Raw genomic sequence first — 18,391 nt, 5'->3', positions numbered from 1 at the left:
CTGGAACAGCGGCAGAAACTTGCGAATGGCGAACCCGAACTGGAACAGCAGGCAATGGAAACAGAAAGATATGAGTTTTGATTTTTTGAACAATATGAAATAATATGTCGATATGGTTTTGAACTTTTGATTCTTGCAGCAGATAGATAAACTAAAATATATGGGTTTTGAACTTCTGATTCTTGTAGTTTGCAGTTGCACAGGGGGGGGGGGGGGATGCAGGTAGAGGCGGAGGCTAAAATGATTTGCCCTAATGATATATGGTGTGCATATATATATATATATATGATAAATTTATTTATATTTTAAAATATAAAAGGGCATGTTTAGTTTTAGATTTAATTATATTCAGGTTTAGGTTATCCCTATTTTATACAACTTGAGGTTTATATTATCCTTCTGTCAAACAAATCCCATTTTATACAAACTTGGACAAAATGATCGTTTTACATGGCCTGTATTTATAATCATTAATTTATTCAACTGAAGTGAGGGTATTATCGTCATTTTACACCACTACGGACCTATTCGCATCAAATTGATAGTATAGGGGGGGTTTTTACTACACAGGGGACTGATATGCACTATATCGATAGTAGAGAAGGGTTTTTTGCACTTAACCTTATCAAATTTGATGATTTTTTTTTCCCTTTTTTGATAATTTCAATTGAATGGTAAATTTGTTTGGATATATATATGGACTTTGGAGTCTTGGTACTCCTTAATGTACAGGGAATGGTAAATCTGTTTGGATATATGGACTTTGGAGTCTTGATACTCCTTGATTTACAGAGACGAAAGTATATAGATTTATTTTTTTTCTTTTTTTTTCTTTTGGTTATATTTGTGAGGGGGTGGCCTTTTAATTTGTGGGAACAAATTTATATGATGGGTTTATTTTTGTAATTTCATTGGAGTTAATTTCATAAATTTTGCCACTGTTTTATGTAGTCTTTATTGTTTTTTTAGTTAAAAAAATGTGGTGTTTATTTACTTAGAAAGATACGGTGAGTCGAACCTCCCACACAATTTCAGAGTGTGCCTCTGTAACTAACATAAATTTTAAAGATTTAAAAGACAAATTTTGATATGTAAAATAAAAGCAACGAGTTCTAAAAGTTAGCACTGGTCGATCAGCCCATAATACATGAAATTCAATCAGAGATTGCTTTACTTTTAATCTGCACATGGTTTTACTAATGTGAGGATGAGTGAGTCACATTTTAATTTTTAGTGCTGTAAGATTAGGGATGATTAAATTTTTGTTTTACTTTCGTGTTTTTCTTAATTCAATATTTTTTTATGGTGTTAAAGTGAATATAATGTTTTCTTTTCTTTTTTTTTTTTTTGCTCACAAGAGAGATTACTGTGTTTATATCATTTATACATGAAAAAGAGAGAATTAATATTCATAAAAAAAAGAAGAAGAGATAATTAATTAATTAAAAGGCAGAGGCAAGCACAAAATGCATGTACTGTAAAAAAAAAAAAAAAAAAAAAAAAAATTCACGATGGAGTGTATCAATTGTACTGCATCACGTTAAATGGGGTCCGTTTTCGTCCTATCACATTGATTGCGATGTTTCACTAACATAAATCCAATTTTGTTGCAATTAACGACTTTTACTTGAGCCGCTTTTGACTCCCCAAATTAAAGACTTTCCAGGTACACGTAATCCCAAGCCCCTCTTTTCTTGCTTTTGATCTTTCTCGAAAGTCTCTCTTTGGGTTTGGAATATTTCAATCTTTCAAATAAATCAACTTTTCTTTCTATTCCAGTTACCATTTTTTCTTTCCCGCCTTGCCCTAAACCCACCGTTTTAACCACCATCTCTCTCTGAATTGCTCTCTCTACAGTCTCTATATATATATAGCGGCCGAATTGGAGTTGCAGAGAAGATGGAGTCTCTCTTCAACACAGGCTCATCCCCCACTTTGAAGAAAATATTCACTCATCTTCTCTTTGTATCTCTGGTTCTGAACTGTTTTACTGAATTTAGATCCGTCGCTCAACTTCTACCAGATGAAGAAGGTACAAATTCAATTCCCTACTGTCTATCAGCTTTACCGATTTGTGTGCTTTCTCTGTTATTATCTTCATTAATCTCTCCGTTTTGCTTCCATAAATTAAGACCTTCACCAGTGAATATATGCTCTTACTATTCTCTTCTGATCTCTGGAAATTGATGCGTTTTATTCAAAATTCCAAGTGTTTCTTTTGGTTAAATTATATTTGCTGCCTTGGTTCAGCCAAGTGTGATTTTACAGTTCTGCCTACCTCTGTGCCCTTCACATTTTTAGTTAATTGATTAGCATAATTCAATGCAAAATAGCCATGGAACTGTATTGAAATTGGTGGTCATCCATCTTTTATCTCATTAGCATGAGCCACAAACTCAGAGGAGATTAGGCAGTTCAAGATTCTCATGTTTCAATTAATTAATTTTTTTATTTTTCAAGTATTGCTGCATTGCCTCTGTTGGATAGCGATAATTGCATCATGTCATCAAACTACACTCTTTGGAGGTTGGTCCCACTTTCCTTGCTATGTGATTGCAAGAATCGCAACCCACGTCCTAAGCATAATTACGAGGGCCCACACATAATATAAATCTTTTGGATATTGTATTAAAATGGAGAATATGGTGCACTACTGTACTGTCCTGTCATTTTTATTTATTTATTTATTATTATTATTATTATTATTATTATTTATTTTTATTTTTTAGAGAATATTGTGCATCATATTGATTCTTTGGAGAATCAGACATTTATAATGTAAGAAAAATTATTTTTAAATAGCAATACTCATAATATAAATCTGCCAACCATCACAACCTTTATCCTGTTACCTACCAATACAGACCCGTCAAAGATGGAGCAAGTGTTTGATTTCACCATTAAAATATGAAAATTGATAAAATTCCCAACCCCACATTCTATAATCAGATACTTTATCCTTAAATATTTATAGAGAATATATATATTCGACTATTCTATAATCATATAAGCAAAGTCACATGGTTGATACTGTATGTCTGATTAACAATTTACCATTGATGGCTATCACCAATAAAAAATATTGATACCAAAATATATTTCACTATTGTATAATCAGATAAGCATACTGTTATATGGTTGAGACTGGTCAAGCAATACATGTGATGTGACTGTTACTATGGCTGTTATGTATCTGGATAAAATAAAAAGAAAAAATTCATTCGCAGTTTTCTAGGAAATTTTATCACTATCAATTATTAATTTTAGGACAAATCACAACAACCCTTAACTTTGTAGTCTTTTTCTATAAACTCCTCCTCTAATTTTTTTATCAAATAACCCTCTCTCAACTTGTAACTTTATAAAAAAATTTCTTGTCTAATTTTTTTACCAAAGAACATCCCTCAACTATTTAAGGGGAGTAAAAGAGTTGATATTTAGACTAAAATGCTCTTTTATATAAATCTTAATTTTATTGAATTTCAAAAATTTATATCTCACAAACCATATATCTAAATATTATAAATAATATATACACGGAAAGCTTATAAAACAAGGATTCCATAAATATAAAATTTGTTTAACAAAACTTCATAATCAAAGAGAAATAGACAATTTAAAAATCTACTGCAATAGTCTTATTTTACTTTATTTTTTAAAAATACTTTGGTTATTTGCAAGAAAATTTTCTGAATTATTCATTTTCATATGGAGCATAACATATAAAAAAAAATAAGCCCCAGTAGAGACCGAATATTCATTTTGATTTTTTTTAATAAAATTGTTAGGCTATAAAAGAATGAAAATACTTTGACGCAAAATATGATATATCATGAAATCGATTTCTGTTGGAGCTAAATTTTTTATATATATTGTGCTCTATATGTAAATGAATAATTCTAAAAAATTTCTTGCAAATATCTCGAGTATTAAAAATAAAATAAGATTGTTGGAGTAGATTGATTGCTTATTTCTCTCTGGTTATGAAGTTTTGTTGCACAAATATTATATTTATGGAATCCTTATTTCATAAACTTTCCGTGCATATATTATTTACAATTTTTAGTTTGTGAGATATGAATTTTTGAAATTCGAGAGAATTAAGATTTAAATAAAAGGGCATTTTGGTCCAAATATCAACTATTTTACCTCCCTCAGATAGTTGAGGGGGCTTCTTTGGTCAAAAATTAGACAAGGAGAATTTATTGGAAAAATGCTACAAGTCAAGAGGTGTTCTTTGGTAAAAAAAAAATAGATAAAGGGGTTTACTAGAAATGGCTACAAGTCAAGTGGGATTTTTTGTACTTTGCCCTTAATTTTATTACTATAATGATACAATTTCACAAGTTTAAAATTTGTTACTATTTATTTGTAAGTAAAATTTCACCATCTGGCTGTGAAATTCAGAAATGATAGTGGTAAAAATCAAAGAGAACCGTAAAAAATGGAAGAAGGAATTTTGATCTTGCATATCAACCCCATCTCCATGAAGATGAGACCAACTGTATTGTATTAAATATGTGTGTAATGTGATGCCAGTTGTTTTTTTAAGGTGGTAGGCAAAGGAGGAGCCATAAATTAAATTCAGGGGGACACCATGTAAAAAAGAAAAAAAATTAATAATCACGATAATAAATATAGATTCTATAAATCAAGAGTTAAATGAAAATTACTCAAAATAATAGGCCAATCAATGAGTAATTTAAAAAAGATAAATGGTTAAACAAAAAATTTAAAAAAGAAAGAAAAATGAGAGAATTTTGAAAGGGAAAAAAATTGGAGTTTGATTCAAAAAGAAAATTTTGACTTTTTTTAAAGGAAATTAAACGAATTTAAATAGTAAAAAAGAGATGAAAATACAAAATTTAAGAGATAATTTTAAAAAATTAAAATTTTAAGGGGTCATTATATGAATTTAGTATATATATTATAGTTAGGGCTGCAACTCGGGCGGGTTTGAAAATAAGTCGATTAATGCTGCACCCATGACTTGAACATAAAACATTAAGCATAAATCCCAAGTATACTACCAATTTGGCTACTACACTCTTGTGACTTAAGTATAATTATAAATATATATAATATTTTCGGTCTCGGGTTGGGCTTCGGGCTTCAACCATATCAACCCAAGCCTAGCCTGAATTGAATTCGGGCTCAAAATATATAACTCAGGCCAAGCCGAAATTAGAAAAATATTGCCCAAGCTCACAAAATTTCAAGTTGGGCTCAAGCCCACAAAATTTCGGGTTAGGCTCAGGTTATTTCGGGTTGGGCCCGACCGAATTGCAACCCTAATTATGATAAATGGGGCTAGGCCAAGGGACACGTGCCCTTGGGGCTCCGCTTCTGGTGGTAGGGTCATTTGTTTTGTCTCTTATGTTTTGTAGAAGGATTTGGTCAAATATAAGCGACTTATTACTTTGTTTGTTTTGAATGTGCCATACTCTCCCATCTGAAACATGTACATTGATCCTAGCTAATCACATTGGGATACTTAAGCAAATGTGAGTTTTGTAATGATTTTATTTAATTTTTTTGCTTGTGTGTCAGCACTTAATTGGTCCAGACAGCCATGGACAATAGGCACAGTGGGGGTGATTTTTTTTTTATTTTTTATTTGTATTATTATCTATATATTTTATTAAAATTAAAAAAATTCCCCCACTAAATTTTTGAAAATACTCCATTATATGTGCTATGTTTGGTTGGAGGGAAGGATTGACGAGGGATGGATGAGAGGGGGGATAAACTAACTTTTTAGTGTTTGGTTGGAGGGAAGGGAAAAGTGGGAGGAAGCAAAGAGGGATGCTTCCTTTGTATTTCTCTATCCGCCCAAAATTGGGAGGAAGAGGAGAGAGAAAGAAATAATAACTAATACAAATATCGATTTTCCATTTATAACCTTCCTAAAAATTTAGAATAGAAATAGAATTTTTAAAATTTTTAAATATTGAGGGCATATTAGTAAAAAGAATATAAAAACCCTATTTCCCTTCTTTCCAACCAAACAAAAAAAATATGTTACTCCATCCATCATTACTACTATCCATTCTATTCAACCAAACAAAAAGTGAGGGAGACACCTTCCATTCCCTAGAGATACCTCATCCATCCCTTCCCCTATCTCTTCCATCTATTTTTCCATCCCTCCAACCAAACAAAGCAATAGTCTTGCCCCTACTGATTTTTTTGGATAAAAAAGATATTATTCTCTCTCGTTAAGTAATTAGGTAATTAGGTTCTTATGAATATTATATTATTTTTTGAAAATTCCGGGAGCATGTAATAATTTATCTACTGCATAGTTTTGGTTATGTATAAATACCATGAACATTAATTACGAACATCTAAGTAAAAGGAAAAAACATCTTGGATTGAGCTTTATTATTTTGGACAAAGAAAAATGATACCCACACCTATAGATCACAATCAGCTCATGGTTTCTGTTATACTTCCATTGGTGGGAATAGCATGGTTCTTGTACAAATATAGTATCAAGAATTTACTTATGGCATTCTCATTTAATACTAATAGCCTGAATTCTGTTGAGAAAATATGACATAAAAGTTGTTCGCAATTAAAAATAAAAAATTAAATAATAAAAAAGTACAATGATTACATCATCAGTTAACAGTTCTCCAAGATAGAATTAATGTTCTTAAAGAAATTGTAAGTGACAAATATTTTATTAAAATTTTGGAATTATTAATAATTTTTTTTTGCTAATTTCACTTGTGTGCAACAGTTACGGCTCTTGAAACGATATCAAAAAGACTGCAGATTTACTGGAACATTAGCCAAACATTTTGCAGTGGGGGTAATTTTACGACTGGGACTACTGATCATAATGTTACTTGCAATTGCAGCTACGCAAACAACACAGTCTGCCACGTCACAAACATGTACGGCCGTGTTTTACTGTCCTTTACTTTTCCCCTGTAATATACATACATATATGCAAGGCATGCAAATAAGGATTAAGAAAGCGATACTAATTTAAATACATGAGATATGATATCGACTTTATCATGTATAGACTAAACTCGGGATGCATGGAAATAATGATTGCAAAAAATATAAGTCCTTTTGGCTGCATAACTCTAATATTTTTTTTATCACTTTTCAACCTTTATATATCTCGTCCATTGGGATAAGTTGGGTCTGAGGTTGGGATCCACCACATTTAACGGTTGAGCACCATGCTTAATTTGAATCAAAAGCAGAGGAGTATTTAGATTAATCAACATTCCAATCCCTGGAACTGATCTTGTGTCGGAAATGAGAAGTTCCAATGGTTTTGGTTAATCTGGTCTGAAACTTTAATTGCTCTGTTACATAAAAGAGATCTGTTTTCTAAGCCAAGCAGTATGATAAACACTAACATAAATCAATGGAATATTGTCAGGTTTTGCGCCAGTGTCCTTCATGCTTCCATTATTAGTTTTTTCCTGGTTTGTTTAGAGTGTAGTCAGACTGAAATATATTATGTTTTTGTCCCAGTGTCCTGCTATATCATAGGTCTAGGACACGTCCTAAACCATCAACTGGATGGTGCTCTGGATTTTTTGAATTCTTAAATTAGAATGATGCCATCTGTGTTTCCTTCTTGATGCTTATGCTTGAAATTATTCTTACTCCAAAGCCAATTACACAGTGGTGCAGACCATGGCCTTTATAAGGAAGGCTTTTAGTTTGGGGTTTATTATTATTGTTTGAAAACCTAAATTAGAATATTTAAATAAATATAATAAATTCTCAAATCATTCGTAGTGTGGAGTTCAAGCTAGTTAGGGTGCAAATAGTGTCTTTAAACTTCATAAAATCTAAATGTTCTGCAAACTCTAATTGGCCAGAATTTGCTATTGATGATTCTAAGTTGTTGCAAATCACTATCTGTTCCTCTTGGATCCAACTTTAGTTTGGCATACTAGTTAGGAACAAATTTTACTTCATTGTAATAAGAAACATTCTTCATGAATGATTAGTTGCTTTTTTGGCATACTCAACTTGCAGGTAGCTAAGTTTACATGGTCAAAAATGAATTTCTAGTTTTCTGTTTGCATTGACTTGCAAAACAGTCCTTAATCTGCAACTACAGCAGGTCATGATACATCACTGAATGCCATATGCCTGTCTCTACCATAAGTTCATATCATTGTTCCACTTTCAAGAATAAATGTACTGGTGAAACTTGACGGGCCTAACCATATTAATTTTTTTTAGGGACTACAATGATCCCTAGGTTTAACGCAGTGCTTAATTATTCTATGTTCCTTTCTCTGATTTCAGTTTTCCTTGTTTTGAATTGCAGTCTGCTGAAGCGTCAAAATTTAAAAGGAGAACTACCAGCAGAATTTGCAAATCTTAGTTACCTGCAAGAAATGTATGTGACACATTTAAGTTGCTTTCAGAAATCCATCAGCATACTGACACATCAGCCATGTTGGTGTATTAGGTTTATTCATAAATTACTTAAAATAGATTTTCTACACTATGAAGACTATAAGCACTATTTTTATTTATTTATTTATTATTATTTTTTGGGATGTCCCTAGGAATTTTAAGTTGGTATCTATTCTTCAATATTACCTGAGATAAGTCTATTATGTTGTCCTTAATTGCAGGCAAGCCTGTTTGGTTTCCTTAGTAGTTTGAAATTAAGGATATCTGGGAACTTTTATTGGTGATTATTGTGTGGTGGTATGATCAAGTTCTATATAATACACAACATGTTGCTCCAATTTTGATGACACACTGAAGCATGCCTACTTTTATAAACTTAAGCCCTATTGTAAATTTATTTGATGATGATTTGAGGTTAAATGCCACACTATGTAGTGGAGGAATCTCTTTCTGTAAATTTTATAATAGAATGCAATCTTAACTAAACTTTGTGCCATATTTTCTACAACTATAATCCCTCCAACATATGGTATAACCCATATCGAAGATTGGCTTTATTAGTATCAGGTGACCGTCTGAAACTGATAGAAACTGAGTGAGGCTTCTTTTATCAACACAGTGATCTCACTCGCAACTACATAAATGGATCGATTCCTACATCTTTTTCTCGACTCCCTCTGACCATTCTGTAAGTTTCTTTTTATATTGTTTCAAATCTTTAAGGGCCATTTTCTTGTTAGATATTTATTTATGGAGTAGTTGGACTGGTTGGCTAAACTTTAATAATTGGTACGCTACAGGTCCCTTGGGGTAAACCGAATCAGTGGTTCGATTCCTAAAGAAATTGGTGACATTTCTACCCTTGTGGAGCTGTAAGTGATGGAGTACAGGTCGATGTCTATTGGAGTAATAGATAAAGCTTTATCTTGAATAAATTCTAACTCTGTTATCTAGGATCTTGGAAACTAATCAGCTTGGAGGACCTCTTCCTCGGAACCTTGGAAATTTGAGCCGCTTGAGTAGACTGTAAGACACTAGTCAGTGGAGAAATAAACACTCTTGCCATTGGACTGATTTAATTTTCTCATGCGGTTTCAAATACATAACGCTTTTCTGCAGCCATCTTTCTGCTAACAATTTTAACGGAACACTGCCAGATGAATTCAGCAAGCTAAAGAACTTAACGGAATTGTAAGTGTTAATTGTTTTGGCATTTATGATCTTGAGTTTCAGAAATTTTAATACTTTTTACTCCTGCAGTACTATAGATGGGAGTAAACTATCTGGAAAGATACCTGATTGGATTGGGAACTGGACGAACATTACCAGACTGTGAGTATGATAGTTCTTTTCATTGATCAGCCAATCCTTTCCCCTCCCTGGAGAAAATAACGAAATTTCTTCTTAAATTTTATTGCTAATTGTTGATATCTCAAATATATGTTCAACTCAATCTGTTGCAGGGATATGCAAGGAACATTTGAGGATGGACCCTTACCATCTACCATATCCAACCTGAAAAACTTAAAAGAATTGTGAGCAAAAAGCTAACCATCTAAAAGCTATTGAATGCTTTACAGTTAAAACGAAGTAATTTGATCCGTTGCATTTGATTTTCAGGAGAATATCTGATCTGAATGGACCAAACTCGAGTTTCCCTGATCTACGGGATATGAAAAACTTGCAGTACCTGTGAGTTGAATATGAATATATTTCATGGAGAACATCCAAGATGTTACCAAATTTTATGGTTCTGTCAGCTGACCATGTTTTTATGTTTTTGTGGCACAGGATACTGAGAAATTGCTTAATAAATGATTCAATTCCTAAATACATTGATAATCATTTTACTGAACTCAGAATTTTGTAAGTTTATTCTAATGTACTCTCATAGAGAAGCATGGTTTCTCTCTCTATTTTTCTGACCTGCTGCTGATTTGATACCTTTACATATAGAATTTCCAAATTTAAGCTCATGCTTTGAAACCGGGTGACTCCACTCAAGGATGGAGCCAATAATTTGTTTTGGGGGCACAGTGAACATTTTATTGTTTTTTTTTTTTATCTCCCAACTAACAGTGCAACAAAGACTACACACTGAAAAATAGAAGTATAGTAACAGTGCAAAAATTCATATAGTATGTGTAGTCCAATATATGTTCTAACTATACCATACACTATAGTATTACTATTTAAATATTATGCATAAATATAATGTGTGTGTATATATAATTATTATTATAAAATAATAATCTATATATATAATATCTTATAAAATAAAATAAAACAAATAAAATAACCTGAAAATAAGTCGAGGTTAGAATTTGATTCTATATCTTTAAGACAGATTCGCCCCGCTATGGTGCTAACGAACTCAGTGGCGTCTATCTCTCAGGATACAACTTTTAGCACTGCAAACCAAAGGAATAGGCGAACCGGCTTGGTGTAGTACTCTCTGACTCGAACTCGACTCGGAGTGACTGACTAAACTTGGACTAGGAGTGACTGACTAAGGCTCGAACCCAAAGACAAGGGTTCGTACCCACAGACACTTATAGAAGAAGAAAGAGAGAATTCAGAATTAAAGAAAATAATTCTGAATTGGAGTGCTTTGGAATTGAACCCAAGGGGGGGTTATATATAGGCCTCATGGTGCCTTTAGGTTTTAATATTTTTCCGATGTGGGACAAAGATTTTTCACATTTTGCAAACCCATTTAGGCTTATCAAACATCTTACTTTGGAGGTAATTTCTCATTCACCCGGAAACGGATTTAAAAAAGTAAATATACCACGTTTATCTCCTTGCGGAAAGGAACGCACTCGTCTATAGATCCGCAAACAATTCTTAGCGGAATCTATTCAAAATCTCATCCAAAGTTTATGTTTTTTAATGCCCTCCGTTTCCAACAATCTACCACATGAATGGAAATTTGTGTAAATTGCAAATGAAGAAGATACAGACACTAGAGAGAGTAATATTAGAAAATAACTGCATCAGGATAGGTAGCTTTTGGCCTTGAACCTTCCCTAGTGTATTACTATCGGATTTATTGGCTAACCAGTGAACATGATGTCTTGAACTGTTCAACCGTTGATGTAAACCAAGACAATAGCAAACACACAGTTGCTTCCCGCACAAAGTCGGTTCTCATGGTTGTGTTCATATGGCCCTGAACAACTCCTGCTATTTCATGAGTGTTGTAGAAAACTTAGCTGTAACGACCCGAACCCGTAGGTCCGAACCGTTAGCCAGGTCTTTAACCGAACCCGAGGTCAACTAGAGATAACACCATTCTTTCCTACGTCAATACATATTATACGTGTCATTCCGGGTTTATAAAAAAAATAAGTAATAATAAATAAATAAATAATAATAATAAAATAAGATTATAGCTACAAAGTATGTCAAAACGGTCTACTAACCCATCAAACCCTATGGAGGAGCGTCGTCCGCCACCTGCCATCCGTGTCTTGAAAAATGTTAAATGTAATGGGGTGAGCAAATTGCTCAGTAGGTAGTGCCTAAGACCCACCTCTTGTAGCCCCGTAAATCCAAACAATGAATAGGACAATAGGGAACGGGGTTATACAAAGCCGGAAAAAAAATACAATATACATTTTAAAGTCCAAAACAAAAGAATATCGTGCCATGAATGCAATGTCATGCATGTCACTCCCCATTTTTCAGAAAACTTCCATCATTTCGCAAATTGTTAATATAACCTGCCCTTTGGTGACTCCGCAGCGACACGAGAGAAAGATTAGTTATTATCCCTGACCTTTGGTACCTCCGCAGCGTCATTTAGCTCCCAGATAGCTCAACCACGCTAGGGCAATCTCCCTAGTTCCCTCTAGGCTATATTAACACACCGGCCCTTTGGTGATTCCGCTGCGACCGGGTTTTCTCAAAACCGTTTCATCAAATTCTCTCCAAAAATTCCCTTTTTCATTCTTATCAAATCATTGTACCCTTTTTCATGCCCATGCTATGAATGCATATCACATGTCTTTTTAATACTATGGAAATGGAGAGAATTATTATCACACAATTAACATACTTCCACATAAAAGTTCCAATAAATTTTTAAGCATCATAGGCATAGAAAAATTAACATATTAAGCATACTTTACAATAATTCTTAGAAAATTTCCATAAGCTTCCATGTATCATTTTTAGCAATTTTGTCAACACAATAACATAAAGAAATTACAATAATTCTAAGGAAATTTCCATAAGCTTCCATGTATCATTTCTAGCAATTTTGTCAACACAATAACATATAGAAATTAATAATGCAGCATGACAAGTAATTCTAAGGACTTCCCTGAGCTTCCATATATCATTTCTAGCCAATTCAACAACATAATAAGCATAGAAAATTAACATTTAAACATGCTTTCTATACAAGTCCAACAATACACCCAATAACATGCTTCACATACCCAAGTAAATCAATTTTAAAAAAAAACAATCAACTCAAGTTAAACATACTTAACATGGATTATAGTAGAAAATTCACAAAGGTGCAAGAAAAATGGGAATTAGAGACCCTTACCTCTTAGGATGCAAAAACTCTCAAAATGGGTCTCAATTTTCGGACTTCCTAGAGTGGCCAAAAGCTGAAATTGCTGGTATGGATTTGAAGATCTCATCGTGGGTTTCGATTTGCCACAAATGGCACTTAAAAATTCCAAAGATTGAAGAAGAAATCAAGTTCTAAAGTTTTGATTGAAAAAGAAAAAGCAAAGTAAAGAGGAAAAGGAGAGAGCAGCGGGAGAGAAGGAGAGAAATGAGAGACCAAGAATTGTGGTCTCAAACCCCTTTAAGGTGGTGGTGGTGGGTCCCACCAATTTCTTTTATTTTCCCTTTTTCTTTTTGTTTCATTTTACACCACACATATACATATACATATACATACACACACACATTAAATTACCACCACATAAAATGCATTAAATAAAAATGATTATGGTGCAAATGGTCCCAACTAAAATCCCCATAAGCAACAGTTCCGGTAGCGGGTCCCACACGGGATCGTTCGGCCCGAAAAACAGAAAAATGTAAAAATGATCACCCTTACATTTCAAAGAGTCCTGGACTCAATGAAATGCCCCAATCAACTCTCGGACATAACCGGCACACTCCACGGTGTCCGGTACGCAAAACGGGAAAAGATAAAAATGCCCCTACAACGACAAAATTCCAGAAAATTGAAAAATGGTGAAAATCGGAAACATCACATTAGCCTTAGAAGTTCTCGTAGAAGCGGCCCCACATCACACTCATATAGGTGACTTATTAAGAGTATCCTACTATACCCCACTTGAATTTCCAAGGTATAAGAGTCATTAAAAGCATAGCTTATCCTAATCATCGCTGTAGGTAGCACTGTCTCATCATAAAAATAGGTTGAAGATTAAATCTTCCCAGTGCTTTTGGTGAGCCATTCAGAATTTCTATTGTCTTTTTGAACCTAGATCTTGGGATCTCCAGTCAACTAGGTTTCCATTAAGATGACTCGTTAGCTTTCGGCTTTAATCCCATTCCCCTCGATGAACTATACACTTGTTTTCTTGTCAAACCTTTTGTAAACGGATCCGCTAAATTATCTTTTAACCTGATATAATCTATTGAGATTATCCCACTTGAGAGCAATTGTCTAACGGTATTATGTCATCGACGTATATGTAGAGACTTACCGTTATACATATTACTTTGTGCCCTTCCAATTGCTTATTGACTATCGCAATGTATACATATAGAGGGCACAGGTTTAGGCCAATTTAGAATATCTTCTAAGAAATTACGAAGCCACTCAGCTTCTTCACCAACTTTATTCAAAGCAATAAATTCAGATTCTATAGTAGATCTGGCAATATAAGTCTGTTTTAAAGATTTCCAAGACATGACACCTCCTCCAATAGTAAAGACATAGCCACTGGTGGATTTAGAATCATTCGTATCTGATATCCAATCAGTATCACTGTAACCTTCAATTATGCTGGATATCTAGAATAATGTAATCCATAACTTATGGTATATCTTAAATACCTTAGAACCCTGATTATTGCAGTCCAATGGTTCTTTCCTGGATTACTTGTATATCTACTTAATTTATTAACTGAATAATGTTTGGTCGTGTGCAATTCATCAAATACATTAAGCAACCTATAATGCGAGAATACTCAAGTTGTGATATGCTAGGACTAGTATTTTTGGATAAATGAAGATTTACATCAACAGGAGTCTTTACAAGACTACTATCTTCTTTATTATACCTTTCTAATATTTTCCCAATATAATGAGATTGAGATAATACTAGACAATCTGATGTTCTAGAATTCTTGATTCCTAGTATGACATTAACTATGCCTAAATCTTTCATATCGAAATTTTTGGTCAACATCTTTTTAGTAGTTTTGATTATAACATCATTACTACCCATTATTAGCATATCATTTACATATAGGCACACAATGACATATCCATTTTGAGTGTTTTTCGCATAAACACATTTATCACACTCATTAATTCTAAAAGCATTTGACAACATCACTTTGTCAAATTTTTTATGTCATTGTTTAGGTGCTTGTTTTAATTCATATAAGGATTTTACAAGTTTGCACACCTTCTTTTCTTGTCACTATTCAAGAATGCAGTCTTAACATCCATTTGATGTATTGCTAAATTTTGCAATACTGCAATAGCCAGTAATAATCTAATGGATGTTATTCTTGTGACTGGTGAATATATATCAAAATAATCCAAGCCTTCTTCTTGCTTGTATCCTTTAGCAACAAGCCTAGCTTTATATTTATCTATTGAACCATCAGGCTTCATCTTCCTCTTGAAAATCCACTTATACCCTAAAGGTTTAGTACCAGGAGGAAGATCCACCAACTCCCAAGTATTATTTTGCATGATGGATTCAATTTCACGATTTATGGCTTCTTTCCATAAAGGAGCTTCAGGAGAAGACATAGCTTCCTTATAGCTTTGTGGCTCATTTTCCAATATAGCTTCAGGAGTTTTCATCATCTATAGACTCTTGGTCTATATTCTCTTGTATATTGTTATTAGCAAAATCATGATTTCTTTTAAGAGGATTTTTACAAGGAAATATATCCTCAAAGAAACAAGTATTCCTTGACTCAATAATTGTATTGACATGGATGTCAGGAATGTTTAATTTATGCACAAGGAAACGATATGCATTACTATTCTGTGCATAGCCTATGAAAATACCATCAAAGGTTTTTGGTCTTATCTTAACTTTCTTAGGAGTAGGAACTGCAACCTTAGCTCGACACCTCCACACTTTTAAGAATTTATAAGAAGGTTTTTGACCTTTCTATAATTCATAAGGTGTCTCTTTTGAGGTATTTTGTTGAGATCATAATTAGCAGAAAGCAAAGCTTCCCCCCACAAATTCTGGGTTAAATCAGAACTTATCAACATAGCATTCATCATTTCTTTTAAGGTATAGTTTTTGCGTTCAGCAACACCGTTCTGTTGAGGTGAATAAAGAGTGGTAGTTTTGTGAATAATACCATGTTCAGATCAAATGTCAGCGAATGGTGCTTCGTATTCACCACCTCTATCACTTCTAAACACCTTTATCTTCTTGTCAAGTTGATTTTCAACCTCATTCTTGTAATGTTTAAATATTTCCATGGCTTCATCTTTGTTTCTTAACAAGTATACATAACAATATCTTGTGCAATCATCAATAAAAGTAATGAAATACTTTTTTCCCACCTCTGGTTGGCATAGATTTAAAGTCACAGATATCACTGTGAATTAATGCTAGAGGTTCAATACTTCACTCTATAGAGTTTTGTCCAATCCATTGAAGATGTAGTTCTAGCATAGGAAGTCTCCATGCTTCCATGCATCAACAACTCCTAGCTTTGTAATGTCAGTTTCTCCCTCTTCTAGCACTGAGGCAGTTTCAGCTAGGTACTTGCTCAGATTTAGAGTTGTAAGGTAGAACATCATTTTCTGTTGCCACCTTTTAAACTCCGCCCTATTAAATTTTTCGAGCTTCTCCCCGTGACTAACGGGAACATTAGGCATAATAGTACTTATACTTGCCATTCGGATATATATTAAATATACAGACCACAGTCAAATTTATAGAAATTGGTGTGAATTGCAGAATCCCGTGAATCATTGAGTCTTTGAATGCAAGTTACGCCCAAAGCGATCCGGCCAAGGGCACATCTACCTGCGTCTCACATCGCGTCGCCGCCCCACATATCCCGTGTGATGGGGGCGGACAATGGCCCCCCGTGCACTGCCAATTTGGTAAGTTTCCCCGTGTTGAGTCAAATTAAACCACAAGCTCCACTCCTGGTGGTGCCCTTCCGTCAATTCCTTTAAGTTTCAGCCTTGCGACCACACTCCCCCTGGAACCCAAAAACTTTGATTTCTCATAAGGTGCCAGCGGAGTCCTAAAAGCAACATCCGCTGATCCCTGGTTGTCATCGTTTATGGTTGAGACTAGAATCTGTCTTAAGATTGTAGTCCAAAATATATTCTAACTATACCATACACTATAGTGTTACTATTTAAATATTATGGATAAATATCATGTGTGTATATATATAATTATTATTATAAAATAATAATCTATATATATAATATCTTATAAAATAAAATAAAACAAATAAAATAACCTGGAAATAAGTCGAGGCTAGAATTTGATTCTATGTCCTTAAGACATATTCGCCCCGCTATGGTACTAACAGACTCAGTGGCGTCTATCTCCCAGGATACAACAACTTTTACTTCATTTTGTAGTAGCACTGCAAACCAAAAGAATAGGCAAACCGGCTCGGTGTAGTACTCTCTGACTCGAACTCGAACTCGAAGTGACTGACTAAACTTGGACTAGGAGTGACTGACTAAGGCTCAAACCCAAAGACAAAGGTTCGTACCCACAGACACTTATAGAAGAAGAAGAAGGAGAGAATTCAGAATTAGAGAAAATGATTTTGAATCGGAGTGCTTTGGAATGAACCCGGCTGGGGGGGGGGGGTTTATATAGGCCTCATGGTGCCTTTAGGTTTTAATATTTTTCCGATGTGGGACAAAGATTTCCACATTTGGCAAACCTATTTAAGCTTATCAAACACCTTACTTTTGAGCTAATTTCTCATTCACCCGGAAATGGATTTGAGAAAGTAAATATAATGCGCTCGTCTGTAGATCCGCAAACAATTCTTAGCGGAATCTATTCAAAATCTCATTCAAAGTTTATGTTTTTTAATGCCCCCGTTTCCAACCGTATGTAATAAATAAAAATTGCTTTATTTTTTTTGATGGTATTATTTATTCTGAAACAAAAACATGTTTGGTAACTAATTTGTTGCACAATGTTTCATAAAAAAATTGTTTAAATTATTTTAAAGAAAGATCATTTACATCATATGGGTTTTTTTTTTTCCTTAAAAAATTCTGTTTACATTTGTTTAGCTACAATAGCAAAACAAGTGAAAATGACTGTTTTGCTTTCGGAGGTGAGTCTTTTAACCAAACAAACCCTAAGTGTATAAAATTTCAGTAATAAACTTAAAGAATAAGAGATTAAAAAAATAAAAGTAAAAAGAGAAAAGAGAAAAGAATGTTACTGTACATATATCATATATAAGTGCAAGAAGAAGAAAATTTTAAAGAAAAAAGAACAACAAAGAAGAAGAAAAAGAAAATAAAAGGAAAATAAAATATGAGAGAACTTTGAAGGAAAAAAAATTAGGATTGACTGAAGAAAGGGAATGTAAATATTTTTTGAAGAGAGTTAAAAAAAAAATTGGAAGAAAAAGAAGAAGAGTACGAACTTTGAAGGAAAAGAAAGAAAGTATTAGAGAAATTTTTAGAAAAAGGATAATTTTAGGGAGGGCATTTAATAGTGTTTTAAAAATTATATACATACGTAAAAATTATTAGTGAGGCCACCATGTACCCATGGTGATTCTGTCCTTAG

The 18,391-nt window shown here is 33.5% G+C and overlaps 1 protein-coding gene across 1 annotated transcript in view; it reads left to right on the top strand.

The window, feature by feature from the left end:
* The first annotated feature begins 1,701 nt into the window (after nucleotides 1-1,701).
* Nucleotides 1,702-18,391, top strand: part of LOC132308641 (probable LRR receptor-like serine/threonine-protein kinase At1g53440) — a 43,412-nt gene continuing 26,722 nt past the window's right edge. The window contains exons 1-11 of the mRNA XM_059806781.1: nucleotides 1,702-2,032; nucleotides 6,746-6,902; nucleotides 8,312-8,383; nucleotides 9,023-9,091; nucleotides 9,204-9,275; nucleotides 9,358-9,429; nucleotides 9,523-9,594; nucleotides 9,664-9,735; nucleotides 9,867-9,938; nucleotides 10,024-10,095; nucleotides 10,195-10,269. Of these exons, the coding sequence (XP_059662764.1) occupies nucleotides 1,900-2,032; nucleotides 6,746-6,902; nucleotides 8,312-8,383; nucleotides 9,023-9,091; nucleotides 9,204-9,275; nucleotides 9,358-9,429; nucleotides 9,523-9,594; nucleotides 9,664-9,735; nucleotides 9,867-9,938; nucleotides 10,024-10,095; nucleotides 10,195-10,269 (938 nt within the window). The 5' untranslated portion in view covers nucleotides 1,702-1,899. The remainder of the gene's footprint in view (nucleotides 2,033-6,745; nucleotides 6,903-8,311; nucleotides 8,384-9,022; nucleotides 9,092-9,203; nucleotides 9,276-9,357; nucleotides 9,430-9,522; nucleotides 9,595-9,663; nucleotides 9,736-9,866; nucleotides 9,939-10,023; nucleotides 10,096-10,194; nucleotides 10,270-18,391) is intronic.

Source organism: Cornus florida, unplaced genomic scaffold, assembly GCF_030987335.1.
Source record: "Cornus florida cultivar Cherokee Brave unplaced genomic scaffold, ASM3098733v1 CherokeeBrave_3.0.0_Hap2_Chr05, whole genome shotgun sequence".
Lineage (NCBI taxonomy): Eukaryota > Viridiplantae > Streptophyta > Magnoliopsida > Cornales > Cornaceae > Cornus > Cornus florida.
Note: the sequence above shows the minus strand (reverse complement) of the source record. Positions and strands in the feature narration are given on the sequence as shown.